The 25,095-nt window shown below is 38.9% G+C and overlaps 4 protein-coding genes and 1 non-coding gene across 8 annotated transcripts; 3 read left to right on the forward strand and 2 right to left on the reverse strand.

The window, feature by feature from the left end:
• Positions 1–364: 364 nt before the first annotated feature.
• On the reverse strand, positions 365–4,204 carry kbtbd4 (kelch repeat and BTB (POZ) domain containing 4). The gene is made up of 5 exons (XM_041998167.1): positions 4,129–4,204; positions 3,001–3,475; positions 2,773–2,914; positions 2,321–2,427; positions 365–1,915 (listed from the first exon to the last, which is right to left on the reverse strand). Exons 2-5 carry the CDS (start codon positions 3,460–3,462, stop codon positions 1,055–1,057), a joined length of 1,572 nt encoding a protein of 523 aa, XP_041854101.1. The 5' UTR covers positions 3,463–3,475; positions 4,129–4,204; the 3' UTR covers positions 365–1,054.
• Positions 4,205–4,818: 614 nt separating this feature from the next.
• On the forward strand, positions 4,819–5,780 carry LOC121648149 (protein FAM180A). The gene is made up of 3 exons (XM_041998106.1): positions 4,819–4,982; positions 5,171–5,232; positions 5,326–5,780. Exons 1-3 carry the CDS (start codon positions 4,889–4,891, stop codon positions 5,662–5,664), a joined length of 495 nt encoding a protein of 164 aa, XP_041854040.1. The 5' UTR covers positions 4,819–4,888; the 3' UTR covers positions 5,665–5,780.
• A 5-nt stretch (positions 5,781–5,785) lies between these two features.
• ddb2 (damage-specific DNA binding protein 2) lies at positions 5,786–11,183 on the reverse strand. Its single transcript, XM_041998105.1, is given in 12 exon segments — positions 5,786–6,017; positions 6,020–6,226; positions 6,312–6,357; positions 6,438–6,593; positions 7,286–7,431; positions 8,041–8,218; positions 9,158–9,257; positions 9,615–9,781; positions 10,227–10,418; positions 10,629–10,738; positions 10,831–10,972; positions 11,069–11,183. Coding segments are annotated over 11 exon segments (1,494 nt in total). The 5' UTR covers positions 10,964–10,972; positions 11,069–11,183; the 3' UTR covers positions 5,786–5,958.
• An 878-nt stretch (positions 11,184–12,061) lies between these two features.
• On the forward strand, positions 12,062–22,876 carry kif23 (kinesin family member 23). 4 transcript variants are annotated; one of them, XM_041998244.1, is made up of 24 exons: positions 12,062–12,164; positions 12,394–12,460; positions 12,632–12,760; positions 12,853–12,958; positions 13,165–13,301; positions 13,406–13,518; positions 13,961–14,131; positions 14,331–14,375; positions 15,367–15,479; positions 16,517–16,638; positions 16,740–16,842; positions 16,921–17,000; positions 17,081–17,200; positions 17,293–17,452; positions 17,764–17,925; positions 18,039–18,205; positions 18,299–18,472; positions 18,601–18,858; positions 19,298–19,636; positions 19,814–20,047; positions 21,122–21,210; positions 21,365–21,443; positions 22,297–22,367; positions 22,461–22,876. In XM_041998244.1, the coding sequence occupies exons 1-24, from the start codon at positions 12,151–12,153 to the stop codon at positions 22,474–22,476; spliced, it is 3,069 nt and encodes a 1,022-aa protein (XP_041854178.1). In that variant the 5' UTR covers positions 12,062–12,150; the 3' UTR covers positions 22,477–22,876. The 4 variants fall into 4 exon arrangements, with proteins under 4 accessions (XP_041854178.1, XP_041854180.1, XP_041854179.1 ...); XM_041998246.1 differs by lacking the exon at positions 19,298–19,636; XM_041998245.1 differs by lacking the exon at positions 14,331–14,375.
• On the forward strand, positions 15,549–15,645 carry LOC121648251. The gene has a single exon (XR_006011938.1). It is a non-coding gene; the product is annotated as a Z30 small nucleolar RNA (small nucleolar RNA).
• Positions 22,877–25,095: the final 2,219 nt, after the last annotated feature.

Genomic DNA, 25,095 nt, shown 5'->3' on the forward strand with positions numbered 1-25,095 from the left:
CCCTCACCCCTCACCTCAGCGTCAGCAACTGATGCTTAGAATAGTTCACAAAGTCTGACATGTTCCTGAGCTTAGGTTTCAGCTGCACAGCCTCTTGCAGCACATCAATGGGATCAAAGTTTTGGTCTCCCTCTAGTAGCTTTCTGTCCCTTTACTTCCACTTTTCAAACATTATATGCTCTGTCTCTAGCACTACATGACAGCACCTGGGTCTAACTGGACTCACAGCAGTCTGACTGCTACTTAATTATGATGTCCCCTATTGTTTGAATTCTTGCTTGTGAGGTTCTTACTCTCAAATTTAAGTAGCTTTGGATGAAAGCGTCTGCTAAATGACTGTAGAATAGAATAGAATAGAATAGAATAGAATAAACAAGCACTTTAAACACCCTGCCTTTCATATTGAGTATAATTTCATCAAAGACAAATGTACAGTAACAATTTAAAATGCTTCTCTGTAAAACTGCAAAAGTTAAAGATGCTATATTCTGGTAATAAACAATGTCAAGAGCCAAAAGGCAAAAACAAAAACTGACAGCTTGTAGATACACTGATATATTTAACACATCTTATGAACAACCACAGAGTACATACAAAAAAAAACCAATCTTCAGGAAAAAACAAAACATTTTCTCAAGTTAAAAAACATCCTTCATTATTTATATGCACAATGACTTGGAATTTGAAATTAAGGATATTTTGCCTTTGTCAGCATCATGATAACATTTTACTGAAGGGTAAGTTGTCTAGCTCTTCATGCATGTTAAACTAGAAGTGCACAGGAAACATCATATTAGTTCATCACTGGTCACAGCATCACCACAAATTTACTTCCCAGTTAAGAAATGCACAATGATGCACTACAACAGCAGCAAGTGACACACATGACTATATTGTTGTAACTAGGAATGATTGACACAGTTGAGTACATAATTGTAGCATGGATCTCTTCATTAGATGCCTGAACAGTAAAGTTCTATTAAGTTGTCCAAAAGTCTTCCCTGATTCACTGTGGTTAGTGTGTAGACCACAGTGTGAACGTCCAGAGGACACGTTAGGCTAAGACAAACTGCCAGTTTGTGAGGAGGATTTTTATACCTCTGATAACTGAGACCACAGATGTGGCTGGGTTAAACTTCAGTGTATTAGCATCACCTTTCTTACATTTGTCTCTAAAGACATATATACAGCCATTGCAGCTGGCCACTTTCCACAGTGATGGGATGCAGCTCCATACTTCGGGGAAGCGGAGGCGCGTGAAGCTTTCCAACAGTGGATTGTAGCACACCAGGGAGTCTCCTTCTGCTACAATGAAGATCACATCCATGTGGACGGCAGCATGCATGCAGCCAGCAAATGGCAGCATGTAGGGTTTGATCTGGCACTGTTGTGAGGAGGTGTCAAAGCACTGAATGAGACGGGATGGCTTAGTGAAAAAGTCCATGTCGTTCTCTTCCCCGCCAAGTAGGTATATGGTACCTCCCAAGTTAACACCAGCAGCCCCAGACACAGCAGTGTCTAGCTGGCTGGTTTCTGTCCACTTGTTGTCCTTTACTGTGTAGTAGATGACAGCATTAGAGAGTGTGTCTTGCAGTGTCTTACCACCTAGTGAGTAGATAGCATCTTCCGTAGAGACGGAAACCATGGTGTGGTGGAGACGGTCTCTGAGCAGAGGTGCACAGCGCTCCCAGTCCATAGTGTGCATGTTACACTTCCACATGCGGCGAGGAATAGACCCTCCAACCACGTAAAGGTCACCGCCATGTTTACAGGCTGCCGTGATCTGATGGCATAAACTGTTCTGGCCACTCACACTGATCACATCGTCCTCGTCACAGTGCAACGACACAGCAAGGGAGTGAGTCCTCGTCTCTTCTTTACCAATCAGGTATATGTGGACATTTTCACCAATTTCCTGAAGACAAAGCAGACACTGGCATTAGTGACAAACAGTTTCAGGGAGCAAGTAATAAAATAATATAAAAATCCCCGACCAACTATCCAATCTTTTTTTCCCCCAGTACTTTGTATTTAATTGCTATTTTGTATTTTTTACAGATTAAAAACCAAATAAATTAATTTTCAAATTTGCTGCTTCACTGAAAAAATAATCCTCCTATTATGACACATCTGTAGCAAATTAATAATAATAAAAACATTTTTGATAAGGTTTTCTGTCATTTAAAATGTTTTCATGTTCTGCAATGTATATAGCATGTATATTGCTTAGCGGTCTACTTGATCATTCATAATCAGTCCTGGCCCTGAAAAGGCATCATATCATTGACATCAATGTGGCATCTGTATTAAGCAATACTACCTTAAGATTCTCTTGGAGGATGCAAGCAAACTCTTCTCTCTCAACCTTGTTGTGGTTAATCCATGACTCAATGGCCACTTTTGGATTCTGAGAGCTTGGAACGCCATCTAAACACAAACACTGTGCCTTTTAACAACTTCAACTCAGACGTTTCAACTATCAAAAGAGCATAACAGTGTTTTGCATGATAACCACTCAGAATGACTTTTCCTTTTTTTTTAATAAAAAATTTGCTTCTTCAAAAAAAGCAAAGATTAGGAACAAAGTACACTATTCTCACAATGAAAGACTGTCTATTTACAAGACTCTCCTTTTTACTTTGTATGTCATATAAAATAACTGAAAGAAAAAAAAACAGAGACCATCAAGTAACTGGACATTTATACAACCACTTTTCTTTGAAATATATAGAAAATGAAAATTGGATTTAATGTGACATCAATCTGTTATACCTTTAATGATGTCCAAAAGCAGACAGAGAGGCAGATTGAGAAATTCCTCAGTCTGATGCAGCTGAGCCAGGTGGATTTTAGCACAGTGCTTGGCTGCAGTATAGAGCTCCTGGTCACTATGTCTGTCTGCGAGCCACATCACCTGGACACAAAGAAAAAGAAATGCTCACTCCACAAAATCATCACTTAACTACATGGAATGTTGCATCTATGAAAACAATAGATTACCTGTAAACAGTTCTTAACCTCAACTGTGCGTGAGAGGAAGCGGGAGCATTCTTCAAACAGAGCAGTCAGCTGGTACATGTCTGCCATCTCATAGGTGTCCTGCAGCTCCTCCACTCTTAGTTTAATCGTGCCATGGTAGATGTAGTCAATCAGTAGCTGAAAGACTGTGGCACTCACATCCTTCAGCTCTATCATGCGGTTGTGGGACTCTTTGAGGTTGGAGGTGAACATTGAGCGGAAAAAACTGCTCTGTGCTGAGAGTACCAACCGGTGCAGGTGAAACTCTTTGCTGTCCACCGTGATGGTGACATCAGCAAACAGCCCGTCCTCCAGGCACAGGTCCATGATGCTCTTTACCACACGACTCGAATGTGAACGATCGGTGAATGTATATCCCAGGAAGTAGTTTTCCTCTCCCACAGAGCCCCCAACACTGAGGCCACCCTCCTCGCTGGACTCCATCTTTGCCGCTTGCCTTGTTGAAAGCCAACAAAAAATATCAACATGTTTATAGTTCAATGACAGTCTCTTACAATGTATGCAGTTTGATGACAGTGTACCAGTTTTAAACATTTTTATTTTACTTATAACCATGGTGTATACTAAATATTGTGCAGATGGAAAAAGTAATTAATCTGATCTCTGGCGGAACAATTAAAACAAATGGCTGATAAGCGGAAAAAGTTTCTAATGTAGCTTGAACGCCATTGTTTTGATAAGTTGCTTGTTGGTAAATAGAAACATAGATGCAGCTACTCATAAGATCACTTATGAAGCAATTTTTATAAAATGATTAGCACTACAGCGAACTACTATGTGAGTGCTGTTAAATGACGCATATGCTTTTTTTTAACTCAGGCTCTTCATTTGCCGTGGCATCCCATTTTACGCCTGAAACCAGAAAAACTGCAAAAGCTCTATCAGAGGCAAAACAAATATAGCTAGGTGGCTGGTGATGCTAGCTATGCTGTAATGGTTAGCTAACATTCGCGCCCACAGAAGCTAGCTGCGCGCCGTTCTCTCTGGAGAAAATTCATATATGGCAATGTTGAAATAAGGTTTAAACTAGGTTTTTATTAATAGGAGATTAATCAATAATATAGGCAATAAACAAGTAGGTGTGGTTACCTTTATCCCCACTATTTAAACATTCAGAAGCAACTGAACCGTTCACCGGAAGTAAATAAAGTCTTTCGTTGAGCAGCTATAAAGCTGTCATCAACAACTTACTGCCACCGTGTGGTGGAGCGTTGTTACTGCAGCACCTCGTTCCACTACGTTGATTTGACACTCAAGCCTTTATTTTGGGCTCAGGACCACTTGTGAGAACGCTTGTCAGTGAATATAGCTAATTTTATTGTGAAAACTGTCTCGAAATTTTGTAATCCATTTTGAACAGGTTCCAAATCTGATTCAGTACAGGAACAACATACTTCTGTCCTAAATTCTTTGAAGTGTCTTGCTGGCATCAAAATGCATGCCTTTGTTTATTTTATGATATAGTAAGAGATATAATGATTTGCAATTAATTACATTCTGTTGGTGTTACGATTCTGAATACATGTCCAACTTTCTTAGTTGAATAAACACTTCTCCAGACAGGTAGGAATGTATTTAAGGTTAATACACGGATTTATATTTTGTTTTGTTTTGTGGGGTTATGTTGCTTTTAGTGTTTTTTCACTTGAGTACAGCACAATAAAAAGAGAAAATAGTTGCTTCTGAAAAATCCTGGTAGCTTCAGGATTTTCCTACTCTGTATCGCAGCCATCTGGCTTTTGGTTCATTTTTCCAATCTTGAAAAAATGTGTGGTATTTAGTCCACGTTTCCTCTGCTTTGGATTCACAAGTCTTTTAGAGAGTGTGGAGGCAAGACTAATGTGGTGTGATGTCTGAGGGTACTAATCAGAGAAGAATGAGGTTACAACAAAAAATCTGCCTTCAGATTATTTTGTGGCTCTGGTTTGACAACATACTGCAGGGTGAGTAAAAAAACAGAGCTGCGATTAAAACTGATGCACGTTTTCTTTCAATATTTATGTTGCTACATTTATGATATTGCATGCACTTCTTGATGTGAATTACAGATGGCTAAACAAGTGTTCCCTTCAAGGATTTTAAAGTACAATTTATCTTGAAACGGTAAAAGTTCAAGTATTTTCTTTTTCAGATGTTTCTGGAGGCACACGTTCAAAAACTACCTCGTCTGTTGATGTCAACCTAATGTTTGAGGTACTTTCTGAAAATCTGATTTAAATCAAGAAATTTATTTAAAATGCACACTGCTTTTGATCAAGTGAAGCATAGTTTTTTTCTTATACGCAGTTTCTGCTGGGTGGAGTAGTGATAGACCAGGACAGCAACGTCCTCCTGCTGGATAAGGAGATGGCATCGATGAGGCAGGGGCGGGAATTCTTGTCTCAGATCAATGATGACATTCCAAAAAGTCTGAGTTCCATGTCGCTCATGGTGAGCACACTAGAGGCTCGTCAGAAAACCCGCCTGACTCAGTCTGAGTTTGACAATCTTGTCCTGAGCATGGTGTACTCAGCTCACCAGGCTCAGAAGAGCAGAGATAAGCGTGAAGCTTGGGGTGGAATGCTCCTGCAGCTGGCAAACATCACAGTCTATGAACTACGTGGAAGTTTTCTTTTCTCTTCTTAATCCATAAGCTTATACTTACAGTAAAATAAAAGTGTGTGGCACTAGTCAGCTGCTTTGAATCAGTTTGTTTTGGGTATTCATAACTAATTATGCATGTAGTAAAAGATCTGCTAAGACTCAGTCATATATGAATGATTTTATTTATTGTTGTAAAGTAGAAAAATAGCTGATAGATTATAATCAGCATCCCAGTTTTGAACTGGTTCGGACATGAGTATCTAAAACTTTTTTTAGATACTCTTACAAACAATCCCTGAAATTAGAAACACAAACAATATTTATACATCAGGATTTTTAAGACTCTGGCAGTTTGACAGTTAATTTCTTCCTCATCTGCGCTTGTTTTTCTTTGTACATCCAGTCTTGGTTTTGGTCTCAGTTTCTTCCAGAGAAGCCAGTTTTTTCTTGAGCTTTGTATCCGGACCCTTCCGGTCCCTGTTAGGGCGCTGCTGACTCCTCCGCTGTCCCCTTAAACCATCCGGTGAAGCTGAGGTTCCCTCGAGCTCTTTGTGCCGACCGTTGAGCAAAGACTGGTCATGGTCCCAGACCAGCAGCATTACACCTGAGTGAGCATGATGGTGCTTAAGAAAGCCTTTTCCCTCAAAAGAGCCAAAACTTTAGTCAAGTTAAATTTCTGGAGAACTCACCCATGCCGGATCCAATTACATCACCCATTGGACTGAATTTGTTGATCTGCAGGAACAAAATTCTTTGCTTTAATAGCCACAGCTTTGGTGTTTTCACATGTTAATACATAAAAGAATGATACTCACAGATTTGATCCCTGAGGCAGTGGAATCGTACAGCTGAAAAACGAGCTCTGCAGTGTTGGAGTCATAGATGTCAATGGTCCTCTGGTCGCTAGTGCAGATGCGATCATCAGGGTAACGTCCAGCCACAATCAGGTCATACGCAGGATGCCATGTGGCCTACACAGAACAAATACAACAATATTCTGCTGCCATAAATGCTATAAATAAAATTAAAACTATTGCTATGTCTCTAACAAAAACTATTGGTGGCACAGCTGCATTTTTATCCTTTCCTCTAAAATTCATTAATCACAGCCATCTTTCCAAGGACACAGAAATTGAGGTTTTCAGTCGCATATAATGAAAATAAAAAAAGGGAAGTTTGTGTAAATCAGGGATCTCCAACTCTGGTCCTCGTGAGCTACTGCCCTGCAGGTTTTGGATTCTATCCTGATGCAACACACCTAACTCAAATCACTGGGTCATTAACAGGCTTGTGCAGAGGTGTGTTGTAGTAGGAGACATCTAAAACCAGCAGGACAGCAGCTCACGAGGACTGGAGTTAGGGACCCCTGGTGTAAATGGATGTAGGTGAGAAAGGGAAGCAGGGCTTTCTTGTGTCCTGTCTGTGCTTCACTGCAGGAAATATCATGTACCCAATATTGCATAATATAAACATGTTTTTTTTTTCCATTAAATTCTTTAAATGTGCAATGGTGTTCACTTATTTTGCTGTCTGTGTATAAACTTTGAACACATGCCATAAAAATATATTATTATTCCTCATCAGGTTGGCTCTACTCGTGTACCCTCAGGAGACATTTCTATATGTGTGACAGGATGAACACACATACAAAGAGAAAACCAACCTTGATGGGCGTGAGGTGTTGAAACTGCCTATGTGGATGTTGAATGATATGTTGAGGCTTTGACCAATCAGAGGATGAGTAGACACGGATCTGGTCATACTGATCTGTAGTGAGCAACTTAGAGCAGTCCAATGGGTTGAAATAGGCTGTGAAGAAACAACAATCACAAGATTTGGAAGAATGATTAAAGATCATCTCAACCCTGTGAGATCAAAGCAGGGTGGTTCAAACGATGGCTGGGATTCTTTTTTACTGCAAGATTGTGGGTTAAAGTATGTTGAAACTAAATTCAGAGTGCTTAATCTCTTAAAACACCATTAACCTTGATCAACATGGCAACACAAGATTTCCTTTAGATTTTCTGATTAAAATAAAATGATAAAAAAGAAAATTTATCATACATGCAGATGTTTGTTCGTAAGCTTTGAATGGAGATGTGTACGAGACACAGCTCAGACACATGCAGCATGTATGCAATCAGTCTGATATAAAAAAAATGGATAACTATTAATAAACATTACGGAATATATTTAAATGTACAGAAAAGTCTAATGCCGTCTTATATGGAAGTTTCCACAGAGTGATCAAACGAATTAAGAAAGCTGATCAAATGAGGACTAAACACCTGCACTGTATGACAACATCAATTACCAGCTGTGTCTCAACATAATTTAGTATGAATGCGTTGTCAAGACTCAGGAGAAGTTGCTCTCCTTACAACTGAGAAAGTTAAAGTTTTTCAAAGAGAGCGTTACCTGAGTTGACGGCCCTCTCATGAGGCATTTCATGGAGGAAACTTTTCTTGTCTTTGATGTTCCTCAGGTCCCAAAGCTTCACTGTGTGGTCAACAGAGGCCGTCGCCAGCAACCAGTCGCATCGGGTGTTAAACTCTGCATGGGTCACTTTAGCTTTGTGCAACTTATCACTAAAAATCTGAAAAATCAAGGATGTAAAGAGACGTTACATTTTTAAAATAATACAAAAAACGTTCAAGCCTGAAAAATGCTCAGCCAGTCATTTTAACTTCAGATCGCCACAGCGGATTTTAAATGAAACAATGAGTCTGTGATTGAAATACAGACTTTTAGCTGTTGAACTGTTCAGAATTTAGTCATCTAATTATATTTTTTTTATTTTCACAGATTCAAAAAGTAAGTGGAAAAGTTTATGTAATTATAAGGATTTTCAACATATGAGAGATGTAGCACCGAACATTTCAGATTGTTCCTACAGAAGTTGCATCAGAAATAAAATCCAGTGAGATATTTTCCAGCATAGTCTGTTTATTCTGTATGAACACTAACACAGGCCTTTCTTGATTACTGACTTTGACAATAACCTGCCTTCCTCCATGAGAGAATTTTGGACTTATTTACACCAAATTCTGCACTGACTTAAGCCGTCTGCCATGATCTCACGGTCGTTGCTAAACCTGTTGGTATGATTATTCTTTTCAAGAATGAACAAAACTGAGTGATTTAGCCATTCATAAGGATCCGTCTACCTCTTTGACTGTTTTGTTTAATTTTCTCAGAGGCTCCTCTTTGGATCGAATATTAAAAACTCCCACAGGCAGGTACCAAATGAAAATTCAACCTTCGGAACAAATTGCTGACCTTTTATCCATAAATCAATCAGCAGATGATGAATAAACTATTAATTCTTAATTCTGTGAGAATAGATAAATGGATTTATGGACGGTGTAAAAAATGGCTGCATCCCTGAAACCAGCCTTTTTTTTTTTTTTTTTTTATACAGTGGCCATTGTCTATGTCCAAATACTTACAGACCTGATTATATGACTGATCTTCTGATCACACAAATACAAAAAGACAGCAATTAACTTCCTTCTTTTCTTTTTAAAAAATCCACCTTTTGGCCATCCAACCCCAGAAGTAATAGCTGTCCCATATTGTCTCCAGTCACGAGCATCTGTCGGCTTACGGATACATCAACACAGCAGTACCAACAGCTGTAAAAGACAAAGCAGAAAAAGGTCAATTTACTGGGCATGTGTAATGATCCAAAAGCCCAAATTTAAAAAGTAAAAAAAGACCAAGATTGGTGATTTAAAAGTTCCTTTTTAAACATTTCTAGTGACTTTAATAACATATTATCTTGAATATAAAATGACAGTGAAACTAAATTAAGATTGATATGTGCTTCTCACAGCTTTGGCAATTAACATCTAAACAAATAAACAAAACAAGAAAGATTTTTGAACTTTACTGTCAGTGAAAATATTCTTCTAAAATTAAGGAAATACAAGCTAAACTAATTTTTTGCTTTTTGTCACTGCCGCGCATCAGTCTTCTTTCAGTTTTCTCACCAGACATTGTGGTGATCATGGCCACAGTCTTGGGTTCTGGACAGTAGAGTGGGTGAATGCCCCTCAAAGTTTTGCATGGTCAGTGTGCCTTCGCCAGAAGCCACATAAAGTCTGGAGAAGTCCGTGGGGCAAAACTTCATCCCTCCAATAAAGTCTCCTGCTCCATTCTGTGCACATAAATACAAATGCAAGCCTAATACAGGGGCGTTGTTAGCATGCCACGATCATGCAAAAGTTAAAACTAGCCCAGGCCACCTGACAAGAAGACTGATGCTAGACTGAAAATACCTAAAATCTGCAACTCTGGGGGGAAAAAAAGTCTTACTTTAGTGTATCTGTGTTGGCAAACACTGTTAGAGTTGTCCCACTGAAATCTCGAAGTGCTGCTGTACCTCCCATAGAAGAGGTGAACAACTGATTGGGATTTAACTGGTTAAACTTCATGTCTGTAACTGAGTCTCCAGCTCCCATCTAAGCAGAAAATCAATAATGGTGTGTCGTCAAACAAATCTGTGGTGAACATCCTCAGTATGTCTCAAAAAGGCTGCAGATTAAAATGGCTAACTGCTGGAACATTTCACACTGTTGGTCATACACATACCAAACACTCACCCCTTGTGTAAAACTTTTTTTTGCAGGTTTCTCAAAGTCCCACAGATAAATGTCTCCACCTTTGGAGGCTGCAGCCAAGATGGTGGGATGAGTGGGGTGCCACTCCAGACAGGTGATTCTACGGTCAAAAGGGCTGCTGGCTCCATGGAAGTGATAAGATGACAGGGAGCGAATGAAAGGTTCCTGAAGACACTGTACGAGACAAGCACAAGTGTTTGACCTCTTCTAACTAAAACATAGTCTCAAAAGTGCTGCAACTGTAACAGCTGCAACAATCAGTCATGCCTTAACATGTCAAACAGCCCTCTTTCCATCTGGATTTTTTTTCACTTTTTTTGAGACTGGCAATATGCACACTGTCAACAGAAAAAGTAGGTAGCACTAATTTCCCCCCACTTTTACCTGTCTCATCTGGGAGTGCAGACTTTGGCCCAGAGTGCTCCTGTAAATATAGTGCAGGATGCTTCCATGACCATTCTTCACTTGGGCTCCTGCAGACTTGAGAGGAAGACCTGGAAGACGCACAAATCCATTCAACTGTCATAAACAGAACATCTCTGGTGCAATGTCACCCCACTGAAGCTTTCCCATCATGACTGCACACCTGATTTAGATGTTTCTCCATCCCTTTTCTCGCGGAGCTTTTTAGACAGAGTTGGACCAGAGTCCTCTGTAGCTCTTTTATTCACTTTTTTCTTCGATCCATTGCCATCGGACTTCGCGGGTTTGCTTTTCATTTCTCCGCCCTTAGAAGAGCAAAAGAATAAAACAGCACAACGCGTATGACTTGACATGATAATAAATTGTTTGTCTGCACAAATAAAGGTAAAACCAGTGCTTACCTGTGATGGTCAACCTAAGTGCAGCAGTTAAACATCGGGAACTCTGTTTGCATAATATCGCAGCGGTACACGTGACTGCAATGGCTGAAAATGCCTGTTTTGTAACATAGATGCGTTATGGCTAGTGGACAGTAGATGGCGCTGATTAACAGAATTTAGAAAGCACAGCTCTATAGAAAGCTTGTGTAAAAGCCATGTTTGTTATTTTGGGAAGGCTACAAAGTGTTGTCATATCCGTTTTCAGTTCAGCATGTGACTTTAATGCATACAGTCTATGGTTTAATGCAAAGAAAAAAATATTTATGAAGGGAACAAACCTGTAAATATAAGAAAAAGCTTTTTAAAAATCTGCGTCAAAGAGTGACATTTAAAATAATACTGATAATCAAAATGAGTTTTAAGTCTTTGCAAATACACCACTGATTATAGTGGCAAAACTTTGTAATATATGTATTTAATTTATTTAAAAAAAATCTTTCCATTTCATATTTTATATCATTATTGCGTGAACATTACAAGTGTGTTACCGATTGCTCAATTAGTATATTTAGACCATATATACGAATATATATATAGTTTATTTTATGCATTTAAGATATTTGATCATAAAATAATAAATAACTAATAAAACACTGTTAACAATAAACAATAACGTGTTGCAGTGTTATGCTTAATGATGACGTTATCACAAATCTTACGACTCTGAAAAACTGAAACGCGAACTAAACCAAATTAATTTCTGATAAATCGCTAAAATGCATCTGTTATTATCTAAAACATACACTGCGTCATAGTGACATTAATACATTTTCCTCGTTGCTGTTTACTTTTGGTTGCTTAGATTCTAAGGCTGTTCTTTATCTGCGTCCGCATCTACATATTTTACATTTTTTGGAGTTGACACAACGTGGAACGCATAGGTGGAACTGAACGTCTCGGAAGTGAAGGCGGAACCACGTGCTTGTTGTTCTGAGATCTTATTGGCTGCTACAGACGCTGCTTTTGAAAAAGTCCTCTGATTTGAGGCGGAGGGAAGATTCAAAATTAGAGCAACAGAAACGGCGAAGCCGAAACAGACGACAATGAACAAACAAGCGTAAGTGCAGTTTGCTTTTTTATTTCTTTTGCGTCCAGAGTATTTACCTAAATCTATTTTATGCTGAATTGCTTTTTTAAAGAGTTTACGAACTTCTCGACGGTTTGGCTAGATTAGCCGTTTCGCTAGCCTGAGGCTTCATAGCCGTGAGCCACTGGCTTTGTTGACCATTCATCAGTTTGTCATAAATAAGTAACAAGTTGTTCAAATCTGACATATTTTCCTTCAGGAAGTTTAAAACCCCCCGCAGGCCCCCTGCTAAAAGGCCTCCCAACAACCAGAAAGACCCGGTTGGGGTGAGTACAACAGGTTAATGTTCGGTTAAGTAGGACAACTTGGTTAGCAGTGCCATTTTTTATATTGGGTTGCATGATTTCATCAGCTACTTCAGGGGATGCGCAGACTGTAGTAGAGAAGTTGGTGTTTTAGCTGGAGCAAATTTTGATTTTGTTTGATATATTATTCAGGTTTACTGCCGCGTGCGGCCCCTGGGTGGGGAGGACGAGGAATGCTGTATTGAGGTGATCAGCAGCACAACCATCCAGCTTCACGCTCCTGAGGGCTTTAAGATAAACCGCAATGGAGAATACAAAGAGGTAAAGAAAGAAAGTAGTTTGTCTTTTATTATTTTAAAAACAAAGCATACTATATTTGTGCAATATATTAATAGATCATTTTATCTTATCAGACACAGTACTCCTTTAAAAAAGTATTTGGAGTTTCTGTATCTCAACTGGAGCTCTTTGAACATGTGGCCAAACCTCTTGTTGATGACCTAATTCATGGAAAAAATGGTAAGACCCCAGACCAACTCCAGAAATAAGCCTTGATAATTTAGCCATGTAATATTGATTAAACCATAGATAGCTAGAATATTAACCTGCCTGGTAATTCTACTTTATTCTTGTCCCACTAAGTATATGTGCTCCATATCAAGCTCATAAACTAAAAGCAGATCGTGATTAGTCATTCGCTATCTCTCTGTCTCTGTCTATTGTAGGTCTACTGTTTACATATGGGGTGACGGGAAGTGGAAAAACATTTACCATGACTGGCTGTCCAGGTCAGGGGGGCCTTCTTCCACGTTCACTTGACATGATTTTCAACACTATTGGGCCTTACCAGGCAAAAAGATATGTAAGAGACTATTATTAAAAAATTATGTTGTGATTTGAACCCAAATCAGTCTTTTTTTTTGTGTGTAAAATGTGTGTTTATCTAAATCACTCTTGTTTGCTCAGGTTTTTAAGACGGATGATAAAAATGGCATGGAGGTTCAGTGTGAAGTTGATGCTTTGTTGGAGCGCCAAAGACGGGAAAGCAACTTGTCTGTTCCTAAAACTCCCTCCTCCAGGTAAAGATTTATTACAATGTTTGGGTCTGGGCTGGCTGAAAGGTAACTTGTCAGCTGTGAGAGAAATTAAATTAAATCTTTGGCTGTAAATCTGTAATGGTTATTTATTTGTTTATTTAATTGATCTGTATCTGTAGTTGGGGCTGTCCCCACAACCCAACTGGTTTTCAGAGATGCAGTTTAAAAATTTAAGTGTGGGACACAAATTTACTCATTTGCGTTTCTTATTTACTTTGGAGCACTTAATTCTTAACATAATTTGACAGGCTTAGTATAACACAGATTGGGATTCTGTGGCTGATTTTGCAATGTGATGGGCATTAAAGATAAATAATAGTTGTTTATTGCACATTTGCATTACATTGCATTACGTCTGAGTCCTTTTCAGTGTTCTGATGTATGATAAGTGGTATATGTATAATTTGTCATTTTCTATTTTTAGGCAAAAGATTGATCCTGAAATTGCTGACATGATTAAGACAGAGGACGCCTATAAAGCAGATGGTGTGGATGAAGACAGCAGCTACAGCATCTTTGTCTCCTACATTGAAATCTACAACAACTACATCTACGATCTCCTTGAGGAATCTCAGGAAGATGCAATAAAACCAAAGTATGTTTGAAACAATGTAGTGAGAGGTGTAAAATTCAGATGTATACATGTGCATAAAATCAGTGTTTATTTATTTTTTTACCTCTTTTAGTTCAGGAATTTTAAATAATAATAGTTTTAAGTATGGTGTGTTTTAGCACTTGAAGTTTTCATGGTAGAGTAGGTGAAAGACAAAATTGTTGTCTTTTGTTTTTACTAGGTGGAATGGTGGAGGCACACCTGTGCGCCAGAACGCTGAGTTAATGTATGTGAATAGTGACTTTTCATTGATTGAGAGTAGCTGAGCTGTTCTTATTGCACTCAAATGTACCATTTAGAAAGTGCAGAGAATCTCACCTCATCAATGTTGGAGACATTTTTAAAGTTATACAGAAGTTGTGGTGACTGGTGTTTAAAATCAGTCAAATCAAAGAAGTTACATAAATTTAGAGCTATGAATGGTCTGAAATGCTTCAAAAACTACTGCTGACATGAGATCAGATTCAGAACAGATGCTAAGGCAATATTTTTAAATAGATCAACACAACACGAATGTTGAAGTGATCCAGTTTATTTCAACATGATTTCAAAACGTCTCCTAATCTGTGAAATACATAAATTTGAGGAAAAAGAAAAACTAAGAAACAATACGGTTTAATAATGATAAAAAAAAATGTGAGTTTGCAAATATGTCAATGCATTTTATCCTCTAAAAGTCAGTATTGAATTGCACATTGTCACCTCAGAAACATGAAAAAAGAAACCTTTTTAGTAGTGCTTAGATTTATTTTAAACAATAATAAACTTGCAGATTGTGACTCCAGCTTTGTTTTTCATGAAGTTCTCCATTGCTACACCTAAAAAGCTGTTGAAGTGTAAATCTGAACATAATAAAATCAAAATTAAATTGTACTTCTAGTGCTAAAATTTAACCCCCAGCCCTACATGAAAGCATGACCAACACGGGTCCTGATTGTGGCTAAACCAGGTAATGTCTCCACTGTTGAAGAGGGGTGTTTTTTTTGGGGAGAGATGTGTTTGAATCCTGTCATCCTTCCTCTGCTGCTTGTAGTCTCTTGTGCATTTCTGTGTATGGCATTAATTATTAGAGACTTTCAGGTCTCTTTGGCTCAAGCATCTATATCCCTCTCCCATCTGCATTCAGTGCTTGATGCTGCTCAACTGTTGCATGAAAGAAACTGTAGTTCCACTTCTTAATACAATACATGTAAATAACATGTCTGTTATTGTTCTAGGCCACCTCAGTCTAAAACCCTCAGAGAGGATCAAAATCACAACATGTATGTGGCTGGATGTATGGAGGTTGAGGTTAAATCTGCAGAGGAAGCATTTCAAGTATTCTGGAGAGGTGAGTTCTTTATACCTTGAGATTCATATTCAGATGTAAGGGAATAAAAATATAAAAAAAAAAAAAACACTGCTGTGATGATTTTACTTGTGACTGACCTGGAATTGCCGGCCTCTGGGTTGGCTCTGGCCAGGGAATGACGTCAGTCAATCTTCTCTCTGAGCAGGTTGATAATGAGTCTGAATAAATTGTTTTAAGAGAAAAATTGCAGAGATTATCTTGTTTCCTTTTGTAGGATCAAAATACAGTCATATTCTGCGTATTTTTTTATCCTTTTGGTAAATGCCGATGTAAAAACAACAACAACAAGCTGAAAACGATGTAATATTCACTCCCTGTCAAAGATTAAAAATTTCAACATTTTAATTATGTACATGTCAAATTGAATCACGCCACTTGTTTTTAAATAAAACAAGTAAGATATTTTCATCCTATACTTAAAAAAAGACTGCGTTCTCCCAGTGCCTGTTATTTTATTGGTTAATTATATTGGTGGAGTGGGTGACATCCAATATTTAATTTTGAAGCTGAAATTGGCCAATACTGATATCATGCAGCTAATATCATGAAACTCTAGGTTCCTGTATTGATGCCTTTTATTGGTTATTATGACAGTTGGGAAGGATCTATCACAAAGTCTAGGGGTGCGTGTGCTGCGCTGAGTTTAGCAAATGTCTGCTCCTGAGATTAGACTGGCATTTGTGGGCATAGATAATAGCTGGACGAACTCCATACTGCTTCGGCCAGTAACCACACAATCCAGCTGTTTACGGTGATAGGCAAATTAACTAGAATAGGCCTATTTAACAAGATAGATTTATTTTGAGAAAACAGGCCTTTTTTATCTTGAAGTTGACATAATCCATTCACTGCAGAACAAGCTTCATTATCTTGAGATACCCGAGTTCAACTTGCGGTGTTGGGAAAAGGACATTAAAGACGCATAAACTCTCAGTTGCCTTAATATTGCATGTAAAAATCTTGTGGGGTGGTGGTGTGTTTGTTTGTTCTTTAAGTTGCCTGTTCTGTTTTTCCAGGTCAAAAGAAGAGGAAGGTTGCAAACACACGACTGAACAGGGAGTCTAGCCGCTCACACAGTGTGTTCATTATCAAACTAGCTCAGGCTCCTCTTGATGCCGATGGTGACAACATTCTCCAGGTCAGCTACAGCTAAACTGCTGGTTCCAGAGCACTTTTGTAATACCTGATGTGAAGTTACATTGGTGCATTTTGTTGTCTTTATCTCATTTTGACTGTCAGGACAAGAACCAGGTGACTGTTAGTCAGCTCTGCTTGGTGGACTTGGCAGGAAGTGAGCGCACAGGCAGGACGGGAGCAGAAGGCACTCGGATACGAGAAGCAGGTTTGTTAGAAGACATCAAGATTTGATTTCATCCCTGGCTGGAGTGCACTTGAGGTCTAATGGCATCTAACCTTGCAGGCAACATTAATCAATCTTTGCTGAATCTGCGGACCTGCATTGAGATACTAAGAGAGAACCAAATGTGTGGAACTAACAAGGTTTGTTTACGAACATACTGTAAATCTAAGCTTCAATCACATGGGATGAAAATTAAGGTAATGTGAGTTTTTGTTTATAGATGGTCCCATACAGAGACTCCAAAGTAACCCACCTGTTTAAAAACTACTTTGATGGAGAAGGAAAAGTCAGAATGGTCGTTTGTGTCAATCCCAAAGCTGACGACTATGAAGAAACTGTGGTAAGTTGATCCCACACCATCACTATGTCTTATAATGAACTTACAAGGATCCCTTTTTTTTCTGGTACATGACTCGTGCTCTGTTTGTGCAGCTTGTGATGCGGTTTGCAGAGATGACCCAGGAGGTGGAAGTGGCCCGACCCGTGGACAGGCCCATTTGTGGCTTTACTCCAGGCCGTCGTCATAGAAACCAGGCATTTAAAGAGGAGCTCTCTCGCAAGCTGGAGGAACGTGGTGGTCCAACAGATAAAGGTAATCAAACAAACCAGATCTGCTAAAAGGCATTGTGGAATCACAGAAGTACTACCTCATCATTTCTAACACCCAAGCTGATGTTATTAATACTTAAATATGATACATTTATTAAAATAAGTCTAATGAAAACATTACATCTAAATTAAACCTTTAAATCATAAATAAACTTGCCATGTGAATTTTTTTACTTAGGGCCTCTGCTCAGATTATGTCATTTATTGATTTAGTTGTTGTGGTTTTGTCTGTTATTCAGTGGTGCATTTATGCTTATCAGGCATTTACATGAAGTGTATATTCTGTTATTGTAGATGTGTCATCTGCTATAAACTACGTAGGACTCAGCCTCCCACCTTTACCATTCTCTGAGCTTACTGACCCTCACGATGACATCACTCTGCCCCGGCTGATTGAAGCTCTGCAGAACAGACACAGGATCAGAGAAATGATGATCGAGGACTACAACAAAGCAGGTGCCTGCTCACATTTTAGCTAAAAAAAAATTGGCATTAAAGGATAAGGTTACAAGAAAATAAAGATAATTTCTTACCATGACTGGTGTTTCCTCTCCTTCGTATTATTTTAGCCAACTTGATGAAGTCTAAGCTTCAGGAAGTGGACTCCAATCTCATTTCGAAAGACAACGTTATTCACGAACAAAATAGTAAACTGGCAGAGAAGGACAAAGTCATCCAGAGCAACAAAGCAGAGATTGAACGTTTAGAGAAAAAGACCAAGATGCAAGAGCACAAGGTTTGGGGAGAAGGGAATTTCTCTTTAATTTCTTCTAAAAATTGTTAGTGTGAGTTTTAAGCTTCCTAAATGTCTCATATGGCTCTTTTTCAGATTGACATCCTGCAAAAAACAACTAAAATCTATGAGGATGACAAGCGTTCACTCCACAATGAGCTGGAAACCAGGGAGCAGCGGCTGCAGAGAGAGCTGTCTGAAAAGAGACGCATGGAGCAGCGCCTGCACGGCATGGTCTCAGACACTCAGTACAAGTGGGAGAAAGAATGTGTGAGTTGTTTTAAATGTTTTCATCATTATTCTTTTCTTTGCACCCTTGGATTACTAACTTAAAATTATTCTTGTAACCATTTCATTTCTGATTTTGGCATGCATATGTTAATGTTTCTGTTGCACAGGAAAGACGTGTTAATGCAATGCAGCTTGAGATGCAAAACAAGCTCTGGGTGAAAGACGAAAAGTTAAAGCAGCTCAAGGCTATCGTTGCAGACAACAAAGCTTCTGATCGTCCAAATCCTCCACCCCGTCAGACCCAGACCCAGTCTCAGCCTAAGCCTCAAACTCAATCTCAGCTGCAGCCTCCTCCTAAGCCTCAGCGACCTTCCAGAGAGGAGCGTCTCCCAGCAAAGAGATCAGCCTCACCATCACCTCTTCCTGTATGTTGTCTTCATAATGCTTTGTTCCCTTTTTTTTCCAGTTTATACACTCTTGTAGTTGATATTTAAACATATGCTAAGGAGAAAATGTCTGGTCTGTTAAGATGCTGCTCTGCACTGCAGTAGGGCTGTAACTGACATTCATCTATTTGTGTGATTCATGCAAATAATTTAGAAATGATTATGTTACTCAATTGTTCATTCTCAGTTTGAGGGGTTAATTGCCTTGTATAAACTAGTTTTCCATGGGCATTCACACAATAAGGAACAAACTAAACAATTCTTTCAGCCTCAAGCTATATATTATCATATTCCCTTAATGATGCGTTGTGTTTTTGTGGATTTTAATACCTAAAACTGTCTTTTTGTTCCAGTTTAAAAGATTTTTTTCTTTCCTTTTTTTCCCCCCTCTAACTTCCGCTTCCACTTTGCTCCCCAGAGCCCTGTCGATTCTCCCCATGTCAGTCCAGTGCAAGGGTCACAGCCAGTCAGTGCCACTAAAGTTGAAGAGGTTGAGATGAACCCAAGGCCCATCTGTCCCATCCCCAGCAGCAGTAGCTCTCTGTCTGTGGCTTACTCGATTGCTTCATGGGAGCAACGGGCAGCTCTGGACAACAGTCAGGGTTCCCAGTCCCCTAGTAAATCTAAAAGAATTCAGTTTCCAGCAGACTCTTCTGCCAACCAGGCCAAGAGGAGAGGAGAATTATGTGGTGGAGGGGAAGGAGTGTGCTGTTCCTCCCCTACATTTGCCCTAGACATAATTGAGAGAAGCTACAGGGTCAGTGAGTTAGCTGCAGACAGCAGCATGTAATTATGGAGTACAAATTGATTTTTCTGATCAAAATGCGAGTTCCTTCGTGTGAAAGTGCCTCCAGCTGTTTACCACTTTCCACTTTTGGTGCCTTTTTCTCTAATTTTTGTCATTTTAAAATTTCTGTTCTGCGTGTATGGGCAGACGACAACACCAGTGCGTCCCCTGCACCGTCGTTCCCGTTCTGCTGGTGGGGAGAAATGGGTGGACCACAAGCCATCCTCCAATCTAGACTTGGGCACAGTCTTGCAGCCTGTCATTCCCAATGCCATCCAGGTGTCTGCACCAAACGAGAAGGCCCTGTCGAAGTGTGACAGATATGTCTTAACACACCAGGAAGTGGCTTCTGATGGCGAGATACAGACCAAACTTATTAAGGTAACAAATGCTGCTGTGGGATATGAGTCTGTTCCACAGGAACTTTTTGTGAAAAGTTATTATTAAAAATGCATGTAAAAGTTTTAGTCCAGATAACATATATTAACAGACATAGTTCTCCAAATGAACTAATTGAATCACTCCTGCAAGCATGCATGTGCTGAACTAGTCTCATATTGTCTCTAAGTGCTCAACACATCCCAAAGTTAAAAAAGCAGGAAATTATAACTTTATATTTTCCAACAAAGCTGCTCTTAGCATATTTCTACATATTTTGCTGCTGCTCTTGTCAGAAAATATGACTGAAAAGCAGCTGATTAAGACTATATATGAGCTTGTTTAAAGAATGCACAGATTTAGTTTCTTTTGTGTGAAGAAACTGCATTTACATTTAACAGATTGCTTATTTGACAAAGTAACCAGTGATAGATTTAACTAACAAAATTAATGTTATCTACATGTCAGATAACCATTTACAGGGTACAAGTGGTACATAGTTTTCTTATTATTTTCCAAACCACATAAGTGGACAATCCAAAGTTATTCAGTGTAATTTGTAACATTTCCTCACCTGCCAAGTAGTTCAGGGTGCCCACAACTTCTTTTACAGCAACGATGGGTGACTTTATTACTATTTTGTGCAGTTAAAGCAAATGATTAAATTTCAACAAAGTAAATTCTGTCTTTATTCTGCAGTGTCAGACCTTTTAATTTCAGTTATCTAGAGGGTCAGTTCAGTTCTTGTGAAAAACCGGCATGTTGGTAACCAATTCTTTGGTTTATTTAGCACTGACCCTTGTGATGTATTCTGTTTTTAGTATCTTTAAGTAGTTATTGTTTTTGGTTTTAAGCATGTATTTCTGAATTACTCCAGCATTGTCACATGTAAAGTAGTGTCAGTGTGTAAGCAGATTAGATGACTTCTGCTGCAGTTTGGCAAATGTTTTTATATGGACAAAATATGTAAATATGATCATTTTGGGGGGGAGGGCATTTAGTTATTATTATTATTATTATTTGTTTAGAAATTAGTGCTTAATAATAAAATAGTATTTTACACCCATTTTTCTTTAGGGGGAGGTGATTAAAACCAGAGGAGGAGGACAAGCTGTTCACTTCACTGACATTGAGACACTGAAACAGGAGCTCACTGCAGTCCCAAGGTAACACAATGCTATCAGTCATAAGTCAAAATTAGATTTAAATGCATCACCCAGCTTCTAAGATGTGTGTGTTCTTTTTTTCTGAAGTGCAAAATATTTTTTGTAGCACTGATAATGGTTAAGTTAAATTTGTCCTTTATTTTTGCCTCTAAAGTCGCAAGCGGAAATCTTCAGAAGGCGTCCCGGCTAATGGAAATCAATCAGATGGAGCTTGGACTGATGTAGAGACAAGGGTAAGGTTAGATTATTTTAAGCAGAGTGAATCGAATGTGCGTTGATTTATAGAAATTCATTAGGTTGAGCTTGTGTCTGAGCTTTTGTCTAACGCACAGAAAGCTGAAGTGTTGAACAGCAGATGCTTCTGTGCCCATTGTCATACGAGAACACCAGAGATTTTCAGGACAAAGTGCAGATAATTCACTCCACACTTTGTGTAATTGCTGATCACACTTGTTTCACAGTGGGGGACTGGTGGAGATGGGATCAGGAGGGGTGTGAGGGAACTTCTTTCTGTGGCATGCAGAAGGCAGGATGTGTTGTGATCTCTTTACAACAAGATGAGAAGACCACATGAAGCTCCTCGTGTTTCAGCTTTTGCTTTTACCTGAATGCATCTTGAACAATGAGCAGCAAGTGGAAAGCAATTTGCAGAAAAACAGAAAAAAGGATGAAGCAGCGGTTCTCATTTTGTTTGGGGACTGGGTGGAAAATCTCTGCAAGAAGTCTACAGCAAGTGATGCAGACGTTAATTTTTTTGTCTCCACGCTGTATCACTAGAACATGTCGGGTCTACACTGAATGTGTGAAAACATTTTGTCTGCAGAAGATGTGTTCAGGCAGAACATTGACCTGAATGCAGCTCACTTTGGCAGCTCCTGATGTGTTTTGTGTGTAAGATGGTAGAACAAAAATAGGTTGTACATAGTCCTGATTACTATGTAGTGCTTTTTATTAACATTTTAGGGATAGACAAGCTAACAAAATGGTGACTGAAGTGCTTCTCTGCGCTCTTGAATCTTTTCACTTGACATCCTCTTCATATGATTAAAATTCAAGACTTGGTCTGTATTTTACATTTCTCCCCAGTGCTCTGTGGCTGTGGAGATGAAGTCCGGATCAAACATGGGACCTGGATATGAGCATCATGGGATCACAAAGTAAGCTGTCAACTTTCTACAAGACGTCTAAGAAAAGCGTTTTGTTTACGTGTGCTGTAAACTGGAGTTTGATTGACACGTTTTGTATTCCAGGCGCAGAAAACCCTGAAAGCTGCTGGTGGCTACGACAGTGATCACTCCTCTTCTATCCTCACATGGCTGTTGTGCAATAGTCTTTTTATATTTAGCTGTAGTCATGATATTTATACATTTTTCATGCTTTTAATATATGCAAAACATGCCCAGGCATAGGTCACCAAAGCTTTTTGTAAAATATTTTTTGATTCAAAAAGAAAGTGTTAATGGACAGAGTCAAGTGTGGTGGAAAATGTTGTCGCCCTTCACCTTCAGAAAAGAGAAGTTGGCACATTGGGTGTGAAGGTGTCAGTCTTGATATTAGTCTTGCTATGTACTGTCTGTCTAATTGTTGAATTAAGTTTCAAGTATAGTTTAAAATATCAAAGTTTTTTTTCACTGTAAACTCAGGAGTAAAATTCCTATTGAGGCATCGCCTTGTATGTTGACTGAATTCAATTGCGTATCTAAATGGTATCATTAGTCAACACTAGATGGCAGCAGAGGACAGCGAGAAATAAATGCACAGATATGATCATCCACCCCTTTTTATACTGAACAAATATGCAGCGTGGGAATTACTAAACATAACGCTGTCTAATTTATTTTCAGTTCCATATGGCAGTTTTGGTTTTAAAATTCAAGTAAAAATAGGCCCATTTCCTGCCCACCCCCTGAAAACTGGGCATTAATCTTGGCTTATCTGCCAAGAGTCCAGCAAATGTAATGTAAAAAGAAAAAAATGATTTTTCTAGAACTGCGCCCATGTACTCATGCTTAATTAGATATTGTTAAACAGGATACCTGTAGCTTCATATGCTCTTAAGGCAAGTCAACTGGGTACCAGGACTGTAAAAAGTTTGGTGTCTTGTGCTTTCACTTTTGTTTATTGTGGGTGAAATTACTTTGCCTTTAAAAAAAACCCCGGATTGAACAGTCTAACAGATAAAAATGTTCAAGTGAAAATGTAGAAAGAGTACCTCATCATAAAAAGCTAAGGATTTTGGATTTATAGTTCGAAGGTGTATTAAATTGAGTGTACTGAGCTACAATATAACGTGGGTTTTTGCTGCTTGGCAACAATGCAAACCATTGTAGTTCAAATCACTGAGCAGACAAAAAGAATGATTTATATATATATATATATATGTGTGTGTGTGTGTGTGTATATGTGTCTGGAAATAGTCCAACTAACAACTCCAAGCATCCACTTTTACTGTCTCTTATCAGCTGAGCATCACCAGCTGAAAACGTGTGGTACAGTCATCTAGTCTTTGAGTAGACAGTTGAAATGTCATCTACTAACAGTCTGGCTTGGTTTCAATTGAAAAGCACTGGAGAGTGACTAACATGGAGCCTCTTGGAGAGGGTCAAGAGCACAGAGCAACCAGTGGCCATTAAATTCACTCCTATGAGATATTGAGTGCTTTGCGTTTTGACCAGGCTCTGTTTGATGTGCAGCATCATGTTATTATCCCCATCTCCTCACTGCAAGCCCTCCAAAAGCAAGTGGTGTGAGCTTTATAAAGATATTTTGAAAACTCCTGTTGAGCCCCTGATCAGCAGTTTCAAAGAGACACTTGAGAGAGATGAATTAAATGACACACAGAGGTCTGAAATTCACATAAACCAAATCTCCAACAGCATGTTTAAATTTTATCAATCTGCATTTTAGATTTTCAAGCTCAGTATGATTATGAATTATGCTGCTTATCAATGTTATTAAACTTGCTGGAGGGAATTCTGCTGTTCTACTTGAATACACAGTCAATTAGACTGTCTGATTTTAAAAGAGCAGGCATAATTGCAGTGTTTCATTGACTCTTTGCTTGAATGGCTCAGATAAAGAGGTCTTAAGCTGCCTTTAGCACAGTCGAGATGAAATAATTTTCCAACCAATCTATAATGTAGATGAGGGCCATCAATGACTCAGGTTAGTATTGTCCCTTTTTTGTCTTTCAAGCAAATATTTCCCTCGATATTTACACTATATGACACCACACAGATGAAGTGAACAACCACAAAAAAGAATTCTTTTAGCAGTCGGTTCACATAACTTGTTAAATGTGAGGGAAAATGAGCAGGTGTGAGCAGCTTTGAACAGAACCACACTGGCTTGTGCTCATGATCACCAGCAGTAAACACCTAGAGGCTGATCCATGGTGCTTCCAACTTGAAACTTACAGGACTTAAAAGATCTTCTGATAAAATCTCAGCTCAGATGCCAAACGGCACCTCCTGAGGTCTTCCTGCATCCATGCTTTGGCGAGTTAGAGGTGTTTTGGTGCCACTTGTTGCATCCACTACCAGCATATTAACCAAGTTGGTCATTTGTTTTTGACATGTCAGTGTATAATTTGTTCTTTCATAACATGTTATTGTACTAACCAACAGCTTCAGAGTCCGTTTTTAGTGTTTTGTGGAACAAAAGACAACAGAGCATCATTGTCTAAGTTCATGTGAACTTTTTGGCACTTTCCTGACGCCTTCAATGATATATATATTCAGAATTACACATTAGCATTCATATAATTTGTGTTTGGTTCAATCCTCCAAAATAGTTCAAAAGCCCTTTCACGTTGTTTCTGTTCTTGTTCATCATTAACTTCAGAGGGAGAAAATTTGCTTCTGCAGCAGCTAAATGCTCAACTCT

The sequence above is a fragment of the Melanotaenia boesemani genome, chromosome 10, assembly GCF_017639745.1.
Source record: "Melanotaenia boesemani isolate fMelBoe1 chromosome 10, fMelBoe1.pri, whole genome shotgun sequence".
NCBI lineage: Eukaryota > Metazoa > Chordata > Actinopteri > Atheriniformes > Melanotaeniidae > Melanotaenia > Melanotaenia boesemani.